General features: G+C 33.3%; 1 protein-coding gene across 1 annotated transcript; it reads right to left on the reverse strand.

Moving 5' to 3' along the window:
* Positions 1–1,392: 1,392 nt before the first annotated feature.
* Positions 1,393–10,937, reverse strand: LOC107479329 (probable inositol transporter 2). The gene is made up of 7 exons (XM_052259399.1): positions 10,818–10,937; positions 10,280–10,694; positions 9,741–9,811; positions 4,459–4,794; positions 3,857–3,964; positions 2,878–3,489; positions 1,393–2,147 (listed from the first exon to the last, which is right to left on the reverse strand). The coding sequence occupies exons 2-7, from the start codon at positions 10,410–10,412 to the stop codon at positions 1,644–1,646; spliced, it is 1,764 nt and encodes a 587-aa protein (XP_052115359.1). The 5' UTR covers positions 10,413–10,694; positions 10,818–10,937; the 3' UTR covers positions 1,393–1,643.
* Positions 10,938–12,261: the final 1,324 nt, after the last annotated feature.

Below are 12,261 nucleotides of genomic sequence, written 5' to 3' on the forward strand. Positions count from 1 at the left end.
TTTTTATCTCACTTCTATCAATCCACTTAACATATTCTTATCAGCCTCATTTATTAATGATATTAATTATAATATCATATTCCTTACTATTAGACATTCTTATAATCAATACTTGATATTTTTTATGATTTGATTTTTATAAGAATACAATAAAGACTAATAATAATAATTGGTAATGAAAATTTGTATTAAATGAATTAATTGTAATTGATTTTTTATTTTTGTTAAGTCATTTATCATCATTTAATAGAGATACAAAACGTGAAAGCTACCTAATATGATTTTGTTTCCGTTAATTCAATTATTTTTATTCAAAATTCACAACTCTAATACCATTGTAAACATAATTAGAAATTTAGAATAGGCCAAGGAATTTTACAAGGAGTCATCTTTATCATTGCAAATAGTATGTCAATTGAATTCGACCTTAATACAATACTTATAGTAGAAGGTGCTGATGAAGAATTTGAACAACAGACAGACTCATCGGACGAGGTTATTGTCAGTCAACCAATTTTTGAGAATATAAAAAAATCACAATAGTTTTGATGAAGTATGGTAATAAACCGATTTTTTTGTGTTTTTATGTGTATTTATAATTATATTATACTACTATATTCATACACATAACATTCATACGTTTATATACATAACATCCATAATTACATACAACTAACATCTAAAAATTAAATTCATGTTTATTAGATATTACAACCATACACGTATCATTTTTTAGTTATTGCATAAGTAACTATTAAGTTAACACAAATATTTTTAAATTTTATCATAATTGAATTTAAAAAAATGTCAAATTCTTAAATTAATTTATTCAATTAATAAATTTACTCATAACATCCATAAATTTATCCACATAACATCTATAATTTCATATTAATAACATCCATAATTTATACTCATAATATTCATAATTTCATACCTATGATGTCTATAATTAATAAATTTTTATAATTAATATTATCAAATTTTAAACTATACGTCTTATTGTATTCTTCAAATTATCTCATATGTGCACTAGTAAGTTGTGATTTTAATTATTTTAATATTTTTTTAATATTCATATGTATACTTATTTATTGATTTTAATATGACGAGTTAATAATTATTTTTAAAAAATTATTTTTAAATTTTTGTTTATATTTTATATTTTATTTTTTATTTTTTAATAGTCTATACATAAAGTTGTATAGTAGAAATTGTTAAAATTTTTTAATTATTTAACTTTCATAATTTTTGCAAAGAATTATTGCATTAATTGATAATAATATGATTGAGAGATGTTAGGAATTTGATTTGAGAAAAACTAAAATTGATTTTGAAAAGAACATTAATGACTCCAAACATATAACAAAATGATAGGTGATAAAGAGGATAAGTGATAAAGAGGTATATGTCACTTACTTATCAAGAGAATAAAAATTTTTACATGACATTTCTATATTATAATTATTCTTTGGCTATCTAACATTACCCTTCTAATATATACATAGCACTAATTATTTATTTGAAATCTCTACATAAGATTTGACCATAATCATAATCATAATAATTCTATAATGCTAATTAAACATGTTATATCTTTCTGTTAGTAGTGCCATTACGACATTACACAACACATAACTAACTCAAACTGACTGAGTCTTTTGTTTCATTACTTCATCATCACCATCATCATCATGATTCCCCTGCCAAAACTTGAAGTTCAAAGTCCTTCTGTCAAGCATCTTTTCCACAGCCTCAATGGGAAGCCCTTTAGTTTCCGGAACAAAGATCAAAACAAACACAATGGCAGCAGTGGTGATAAATATAAAGATCATGAAAGTGTAAGAAGTGCCAATAGCATCTGTGAGTGACAGAAAGGACTGAGCAACAATTAGATTAGAAACCCAATTTGAAGTTGATGCCATTCCACCACATATCCCTCTGTACCTCAAAGGGTAGATCTCAGAGTTCACAACCCATGGAACAGTTCCCATTCCTGGTGAGAAGAAAATTATGTAAAGTGCAAGGCCTATTAGTGCAAGAAAACCGTATTTGCTTGGGCACCCCCTTGTGTACCATAATCTCTCATTATTTTCACATTGTTTTTCTGTTGTGTCGCCTGAGATCAAACATGCTCCAGGTAAGAGCTGCATTAAAATTTCAAGTTCGTGTTACAGACTTACCACACAAATATGAATACCAGTTTTCTTAACGGGTACCATGCTAGGTGCTGCTAAACTTAAAAATTTGTTGGCAAGTTTTTAACAAAGATTTTTTTTAATTGATTTTTTTTAAAAGATTTGTTAAGAAAAAGATAATTTGATGCATGAATATTTTATATAAAAATAATTTTTTATTTTCAATTATATTTAAATATAATAATATAAAAATATTTTTTCATCATTATGTTAGAATATTTTTTTTAGGAAAAAAATCTTTGAAAAAAGGACAAAACTTGTAGTCATTTTTAAAAAATTTACCAAACACATTAAAATTAAAAAAATCTTATTTAATAATAAAAAAATATTTTTCTTACCTCCAAACAAACATAATATATATGATCCAGAACGATATAATGATGATGATGGCAATGATCCCATCACAAAATATTATATTAGTAATGTTAGAAAGACAAAAAAATCAGTCAGAACTTGTCTTATTTAAGATTTATTAATTGTTGTAAAATATTTCAGATATAATATATTGTTCCAAATAATAGACAAGAAAACTAGATATATAGAAGAAACAAATAATATAATTATCTCTTTTTGTTCTAAGCAATAATAAGAAAAGAAGCCTAATGCAGAAGTTTTTGATGCATATATAGGTAAGCAAAACTGAAGTACTAGTGCATCATGCATAGATTCACAAAGTTACCTTATTAGATCCAGAAGCGCAGAATCCGCAACTTGGAGAAGCCTTAAGGCACTTCATACAATCCCATCCACCAGCAGATCCGACAGAATCCAAAGTACCGTTAAAAGCAGGGCAAGTAGCATTGTTAAATAGCGCCGTGTCGGCGGGGCTAACAATCGGAGAGTGAGTGGTGGTCTCATGGAACACAACAGTTAAGACAACAAGGGACACCACAACGCCGGACAAGCTGAACAAAAGAAGCTTCCTCCTACCAGTCTTGTCAATGAAGTAAATGCTCATAATTGAACCAATTGCATTGAGACCAGCAGTTACAAGAGAAAGAAGGAGTGCTACTCTGTTTGATGCAAATCCAGCTAGTTGCACGATTGTGGGGCTGTAGTACATAACTGTGTTGATGCCAACGAATTGTTGGAAGATTTGGAGGCCCATTCCTGCATATAAGCCTCTTCTAACTGTTTTTGTTTTCAGCATTTTTGTTATGCTCACCTTGTCTGAGTTTGAGGCTTCCTTGATTTCCATCTCCACTGACTCCTTAAGTGTGTTGATTTCATCTTCAACATCCTCCGGAGGGTAAATTCTTCTTAAAATTGTTTTCGCTTCTTCTTCTCTTTCCTGTTTTCAACATAAATATTTTAAAATTTTAATATTTTTACTTTTAAAATTTTGTAAAGAAAGGAAATAAAAGTACTTATTTGTTTGTATTTTTGTTCACTGTTAATATTTTTTTCTTCAAAGTAAAAATTATATACCAATAATAATTGAAATTATAACTATGTTAGGTGTACACTAAAATCAACCACCAGTGTGTAATACATATTGAAAATAAGTTAAAGTACACATATATTTATACAAAAATAATATATTATTTATACACAATTATATAATAACTAATTTTTAATATGCACATAATGTTTTTATAGAACTCACTAAAAATTTTATTGACAATTTTTAAAAGATGTTAGTTACGTAAGATGGAAACCTTTCTGAATAACCAACGAGGTGATTCTGGGAGCATAGTCATCAAAACTATTTGTATTAATGCCGGCAGTGCAGCCACTCCTAACATCCACCTCCATGTTCCTGGTGCCTGAACAAATTGACATCAAAATCAAAAATCTAATTTGTAAGAACAAAGCTTTGTACTAATAAAATCTAGATAATGTGATTAACTGCAGATAGAAGCATGGTAATCATGCAGCAGAATATGAGTGAACCATTGGTATAAGGAATGCATGTCAAACATAAAATTTAACTCAAAATAAACAATTACAATTAAGAATTGTCCAACTATATATGTAGTAACCACGGACCAAATTTAAATTCATAACATTTATCTATAAAATTATATTTACATTATGTTTTGGACACATTATGGAAAACAATTTTGTTATAATCATTTACTCTTAATAAAAAAAAGTTGAATTTGTTTTTTCCATATGTATCTAACTAAATTTAAAACAAATGGTTGGACTAGTGATTATTCATCCGTGATTGAACCAACAAGTCAGTAATCTGCTACTTTAATTTTTGTGATAGTATTCATCAAAATAATTAAGCTCAAGGGTAACACCGTCATCTTACATTTGTGAAAGCCAAGTTGATGAGGTAGGACAGAAACTGTCCACCAGTGATGAGGAATCCATTGAGACTAACCAGAGCACCGCGAACTCTGGTCGGAGAAGCTTCCGAGATGTACAATGGGGACGCCATCGACGCCATTCCAACGCCGAGTCCAACGAAAACTCGACCCACGATGAGAATTGCAGGATTTGTTGCAGCAGCCATGATAACTGATCCAATGAAGAAGAGTATATCGGCAAGAATTATTGCTTTTCTTCTTCCGAATCGATCGTTGATCCATCCTCCGACAGAGGCTCCTATTATTGCTCCGGCTAGTGCCATGCTCACTATGGCTTCCTGTTTTATCAACATGAAATTGTTTCATTAATTAACTCTCATTGTGTAATCACTCAGTGACAAGCTTTGGGAACCAAACACTACTTGTACTTCTAATTCAGCATAAGCTAAGAGAAAGTGTTATTAATCAATTTTGTGAAATATAACAGAAATTAGTCCTTTAATTTATGTGTAAATTACTGTTGTTATCCATAAAACTTTAGAATGAAAATAAATTTAACTACATATCTTCAAAAAATAGGTTTGCTATGAAAAAAGTACTTAAACGTTAATTTTATTATAGGTAGATTTTTTTATTGAGCAATGCTAGGGCCAGCAACATTTGTAATTGGTAGCTATCAACTAGCTATCAATAATGATCTGATGGTGTGAGATTAGTGTGAGATTTCATTCAATGACTCACATTTTTCTGCTAGACTTTTTTATTTTTATTTTTTGACTTTTTATGGATAAAATAGTAATTTTTTATTTTATGGATACAAAATCAGTTTTTATTTATTCATGGATAAATTTATTAATATTTTAAATTTTTATAATTGTGCATTTTCACACTTCTATGTAAACCGTGGCAAGCTACCACGGTTTCCAATTTTAACATAAACAGTGGCAACTAGCAACGGATTATGTGTTGTGTGGTTTGTGTGTAAACCGTGGCAAGCTCCAACGGTTTACGAAGGGAGAATGCGAGGCATAAACCGTGGCAGGCTCCCACGGTTTATGAAGGACAAATTTTGCTCACAGTGTGCAGTCTAAGTGATATGTTATTTGCTATGTATTTGATAGTTTAAGCGGTTTGAGATTCTATGATATACATTATTTCCATCACAGTTATCATGCGCAGTCTAAATGATACCACATTGATGCAATCAAACATCTAAAATAAACGGATTTTATTCATATGAAATTAATGCAGAAAATCAACATGGTGACATTCATAGACTTAACCAACCATACATAACTCAACTGAACAGTTCATAAAACAAGTAAAACAACAAGGTAATGACATCTACGCATCCCCCCCGGTAGTATGTCTTCGCTGGTCACAATTCCTCCGCGTATGCCCAGCCTGACGGCATAGCCCACAGCGCTTCGGCTGGTTCTCCAGAGATTGATCCATACTACCACGGATCCTGGTTGCCCTTGGACGACCTTCCTTTGCACGCCTCATGTTAGGATCAGGAATGATGGTTGGCCCAGCATATGGAGGCCATAGGCCTTCTGGGATAGGCGAAACAAAACCATGCTTGTAAACGTTGAAAACTTCACTCATACGATACACCTCGTGAATATAAGACGCCCAATTAAGGCAGGAGTAGGCGCAACATGCAATGGCGTGGCAACAAGGATAATGCAGCACCTGAAAGTGGCCACAGTCGCATCTGTGATCTTTAAGGGAAACTCTATAGCTACCCATCGAGAAGCGGCCGGTTTGTGTTGTCTCGGCCACGGTGTACTCCGATTGATGCCTGTCGTATAACGTGACAGTGAAGTACATTGAGTCTCTTAGATTCCAATCAATTGCCTTGGCCAATGCCTGGCAAAATTCATTACCAGATCCGAGTTGTGCCTCTGCTGTTTGTCCCCGTACCACAAAAAGCTGAGCAAGCCTCCCGTAAGTTGACTGAACCAACGATGTGACCGGGAGGTTTCGAGTTCCCTTTAGCATGGAGTTCACACATTCACTGATGTTGGTTGTCATGTGCCCGAACGGTCTACCACTATCCTCATGTTGGGTCCATTTGTCGTACTCCATCCGATTGGCCCATTCACACATTGCTGGATTCTCAGTCCGCATGATGTCAAACCAGTAATAAAACTCTGCTTCAGTCTTTGCGTAGGCAGCATTTCACTAACATCCTCCTTGAATCTTTACCTTTGAAAGTTAGGGCAAAATTCGCTGCCACATGCCGAATACAGTACGCTCGGAAAGCACGTGGAGGCAACCACCCAGTCTCAGGTGCCTCAAGCGCTGCCTTGATCCTGTTATGCCTGTCAGAGATTACAAGGATACCCTCATGAGGAGTCACATGCTCTCGTAGGTTGGACAAGAAGAATGACCACGACCCTGCATTTTCTCCTTCCACAAGGGCGAATGCAATGGGGAGGATGTTGGAGTTCCCATCCTGCGCTATCACCAACAGCAGTGTCCCTCCATGCTTGCAATGACGGAATGCCTCGATACAGGGTGGGAATGTCTAGAATAATCGGTGAAAGTACACCGTCGACTCATCAACCTCACCACGAAGCCGAACAGGAGAGGTCTTCAACACGGTTATTGTTCCAGCCATTGTTGACTGTACTCCTAGCATCCAACGTGGCAACTCCGCGTACGACTCTTCCCAATCTCCATATATTTGTGCCACTGCCTTCTGCTTCGCCATCCAAACCTTCCTGTAACTAGGCCTGAAACCATAATCGGCTTCTGTAGCTTGTTGCAGTACCTTTACCGTAACTGCAGCATCTTCCCTAACCAACAGAAGAATCCTCGCACAGATGACGTGGTAATCCAGCTGACGGTGATCACTGGAAATAGAGGTTGCCAAGCATGTGTGTGGCCCGTTGTACCTCCTTACCTCCCAAGTGCCCTTTCGTGCACGCAGCGCAACACGAATCAACCAAGTACAACCCTTGCCGAATTGCTTGCATTTTCCATGATACTTCAGATGATCTGACTCGATGACTCTGTACTCAACACCTCGCCGGATGCTATAGTCATTCACACTCAGCACAACCTCATCTTTATTCTGGATAGATTGCCCAATCTGAAATTCTGTAGAAGAGCCCCCGACCGTGTTACCACCGTCCTCCTGTTGACCCAGAACCTCCAAGTTTAGTGTGGAGAAGTGTGGAGGGTACTATTGAGATGCAGAACTTGAAGGCCCATACTGCGCATGTGGATTGGCACCTGTGTTGTCGTCGCTGTCCCCGATGATATCGACAGGCTCCTGGTCAGAGTCATCATCACACATTGCATTCTCTACTCTATGAGGTTCACCAAAGCCTTCCATATAAGGTAACTGGCAACCACCGGTGCCCACGACATCAGGTGGCTCAAAGATTCCTGCATTCTCCAACTGTACAGAACCAACAACAACCGTTCGCTCTAAATCAGCTGCGAACGTAGTGGTACCCACCGGCGGAAGATACGGTCTGACCGCAGGCATCGAACTAGACGCACCTCCCGCGGCAGTCGAGCTATGAAATGGAGCTGATGCCCCAGAACTATCGACACCAACCTCCAACTTCGCAAATAACTCGTGAATTCGGATCTCTGGAAAACTCCTAACACAATGAAACAGAACCCTAATATCTTCATCAGCCGCTAGCACAAAGGTATCATACTGAACATCGGTCGAGACAACTGCGATGGGAATCTTGTAGAATAGCTTCTTCACCCACTTCGTACCAAAGACGCCAAACTTCTGCAAGATGCTGTTCTTTAGATCTGACAAAGTGTTTGACGAACTGATGAACACACTCAATGGTTCTTTGTCAGTGAACTTCACACCATAGCTTTTGCTTTTTTTAATTTTCCCAAAGCAATGCATTAAGGAAAGAACACTCTCCTCCTCACTTGCCATTGTGAGAATGATCTCTTATGCAAGTAGAATTTCTCTAATCACATATATATAGAATTTCGGTGTTCCTAAACCGTTGTAACCTACAACAGTTTATGATGAAATTTCTCCTTCATAAACCGTGGAAGCCTGCCACGGTTTATGCCTCGCATTCTCCCTTCGTAAACCGTTGGAGCTTGCCACGGGTTACACACAAACCACACAACACATAATCCGTTACTAGCTGCCACGGTTTATGTTAAAATTGAAAACCGTGGTAGCTTGCCACGGTTTACATAGAAGTGTGAAAATGCACAATCAGGTAAGGAATATCTGTTTTGTGTATTTGAGTAAAGCTTTCACCTATTTTATTTATTTGGATAAATTGCCCTAATTTAAATATATATAAAAATAATTAAATTTATATCTAACTTTACACATAAAATTCATTTGAAAAATTTTAACCATATTTCCTCCTGAGCAGATAAATAATAAATAAATTATAATTCAAAAAGTACAATCTACATTTGTCATATATAACTATGTCTCTCCTATTCATTCATGATTGATTTGTGATTGAGAGTTAGAGTAGGAGTATTGAAAATATTGTTTCCAGTCATTTCTCGTGTGGTTCACAATTTAGGACCATAAGAGAGCGGGCAACACCCTCAAATTTTTCGAACAACGCCAAATCCAATATTAACCAAAGTACTCATATAGGTGTAAAATTTTTAAATATAAGAAACACGTTTTTCCACTATAAGAATACAGTCTATCTAGTATCAATTATTTTTATAACTTTTTATTTGAGCAGGCCAAAATTAAATTTAAAAATTGAAAGTTGTTTATTTATCTTGGATTGTTTATATTCTTAACTAAAATATTTTGTCACATCAACAACATCTTCCTTTGTTAGTTCAATATTTAAAAGAAGAAATTAACATACAGAACCAAAATAAATAATTTTTTAATAGAGCAAAATCAATTTTTTTTCAAAAAAAAAAAGATGTTGTAAGAATAAAGAAACTAATTTAACTAAAAAATTAGTTACCTGAACATTTTGCCATCTACAGTCTTTTTATTTGTTAATTATATAGGATTTAATTCCACTTACCATAAAAGAATAAAAGTATGTACGTAACTATAGTGTATATGATTGAAAAAATTAAATTCAATTGGCACAACTTTTTTTTTAACTATAGCTAGAGAAATTCGAATTCACAACCTCTTAAATTAATATGGAAAAGATGAATTAGAGTTAATTGGCACAATTTAAAAAGAAAAGAAATAATTTTTTTATATAATTAAAATAACAACTTAATAATTAAATTTATGCATACTTTATTTGAATTTAATTCCAGCGTTCGACTTTCATGTATAATCTCTTACCTGTAGCCATGTCTCTCTATCCACAGCTTTGAAATCATCTCTAATATATAAAAGAGCCCCGGATATTACTCCTGCACATAGCACACATCAATTGTCAATATCAAAACTTCAGATTTGACGCTTATTAATAAGCACTATAAAACAGAGACATGAAATACAAAATAGAAGAAAAAAAAAGCAGAGGAAAACAGGGGAAGAAAAAAAAATTGGAAAATCAATCATCAAATTGTGGCAGTTATCAAATACATGGTGAAATGTAAAAATATACATAAAAAAAAATAATATAAATATATAATGACTTATTTAATAATTAATTTTTGATATACACATAATATTTTTTAATATCTTTACATTTTAAAAATCTTAATATAGTAAATTTATAAAAATATTTTCTAATAATGTTAAGATAATAAAATAAAAACTGTTAAACTATAATTTTATCAAATATCTCAAATTATCTAATAAATTTTATCTATTACTTTGGCACGAAGACAATTTCACACAAACAATCATCACCTCTAATATTATAAATGTAATACCTGTGTCGTAGCCAAAGAGAAGGCCACCAATTCCAGCAGAGAAAGCAAGACGAAGAACATAAGGATTCTTCCATGAAAGTGCCAAACACTCTCTGAAAGCAGAGACATCAGCTTCTGGCACTCCTCCTTCCATAGTGTGTATATTTATTATTATAAACAACAAACAAGGAATTTAACTTATATTATAGTCCATAAACGAAGATGAAGAGAAAAGAGAAGAAAAGAAAGAGTTTCAACTTAATGGTGGGAATAGAAGTGATCGAGTCAAGGGATGAGAGGAGTGAGTATGAATCAGAGCATATTTATACAGAGAAATAGAAGTTCCTTGCCATCGTGGTTTTAGACACATGTGACAGACTCACATAGACAATTTGGAATTTTCAATGGTACCAAAGTTATGTGAATTCAACAATTCCTACAATAAGAATGAGAAAAATTATGAGATTACTATTGCCAAAATAATATAATTAATTGATTTAATTATTTAAAGCAATATATAATTTGTGTGGGGATTATGAGGCACAGGTCCTGGGCTCACCGTTTTCTTATCTAACCGACCTTGGCGAATGGTCCCTATATGCAGGTGCACATGTAGAAGTATAGAGCCACTATTCAATAACTTCACTTTTTATTTTTTAGAACAGAAAATACGGTTTCTTCGGGTGAAAACAACTATAAGTTAAATATTAACTCAAATCATATAAGTAACCCACTTAACCGAGAAATATTCGTTTTATCTTCTATAGTTGGTTTTTATTTTTTTTCTTAATTATGGCATAATCAAATAGAATATTTATGTAAGGTTCTTTTTTAGTCTATTGAAAATACACATTTAATTTGGTGAAATTCACATGCAGTTATAGTTATATTAATATATAATTGATAGTTAAGTATCGTGAGATCACAAAGGAAATTTTTAAGAAAATATAAAACAAACAATAAATAAACAAAAGCTAAAAAGGTCTAATCTAGATAATCAATTAACTGATAGTTTGTTAACCATGATTAACTTTTGACAACGGTGTCAAAAATTTTATGCGAATTTTACAAATCACACAATATCGGCAAGTATACCGCGTCGTACCAAGTAATAACTCATGGTGAGTAAGTATCGATCCCACGACGATTAACTGATTGAGCAAATAATAGGCAACCGACTAGTCTAGTCTAACAATCAAATTTGAGTTTTAGAAAGCTTTAAGCATAAATAGCAATTAAACAAAAGCAAACAGTGAGTGTTGAAAGATAATGTGATTAAAAGAGTTAAGATTTTAGAGTTGTTGAAACTTTCGAATTAACACTTTGATCATGCAAAGATACATCCATGGCAAATCATTAGTAATTAAACCCAAGTTTCTTGGTGATTCAATTTCTCTTTAACCTAATTAATCGTTATAGTCAATTACTTAAGAAAGGAGTTAAAGAATGTTCACTGATTTATAAACCAAGACAATTAATAAGAATCTCCCTAGTTGATTTTATGTTACATATCAAATCTAATTTAAAAAATTAAGAGCTGTGAGAATTGATTTTCAAGTTTAATTTAATTAATTAACTTTTTCCAGAAATTAAAAGAATTAAAGTCAGAGAAAAATTGTTTCCCAACATATTCAAACCCTTTAGGATGAAGAATGAAAACATTTTCTTAAGAAGAAATCAATGCGTAAATCAAAGGAAGAAAAGCTAAAACATTAAAACATGGGATCAACAGAGTTTCTAACCTTTACCAAGGAGAATTAGTTGCTCATATTTGATGCGTGAGCATCTTGTACCCTTTTTTCCATTGTTTTCTAGTTATTTTCAGTTAAGTTTTATTAAGTTTTATTATATTTTAACACAAAAATCCTCGTTGGATGCTACTTTGAGCTGTTTTGGTATTTTTAAGAATTCAGGTGAAATTCGGAGATATTTGGCAGAGTTTGGAGCAAAAAGGAAAAGAGTTAAAGCTGCCCCGCCGAGCGCTGATGGGGGATAATCGATTT

The sequence above is a fragment of the Arachis duranensis genome, chromosome 3, assembly GCF_000817695.3.
Source record: "Arachis duranensis cultivar V14167 chromosome 3, aradu.V14167.gnm2.J7QH, whole genome shotgun sequence".
Lineage (NCBI taxonomy): Eukaryota > Viridiplantae > Streptophyta > Magnoliopsida > Fabales > Fabaceae > Arachis > Arachis duranensis.

Bases quoted from the DNA above. Each gene is read 5' to 3' on its own strand.
- LOC107479329 (XM_052259399.1), bottom strand. From the start codon at position 10,412: ATGGAAGGAGGAGTGCCAGAAGCTGATGTCTCTGCTTTCAGAGAGTGT. The intron at 9,812-10,279 runs GTATTACATTTA...TGCTATGTGCAG, and splicing joins TCTCTTTGGCTACGACACAG to GAGTAATATCCGGGGCTCTT. The intron at 3,490-3,856 runs GTTTCCATCTTA...TGTTGAAAACAG, and splicing joins CTCGTTGGTTATTCAGAAAG to GAAAGAGAAGAAGAAGCGAA.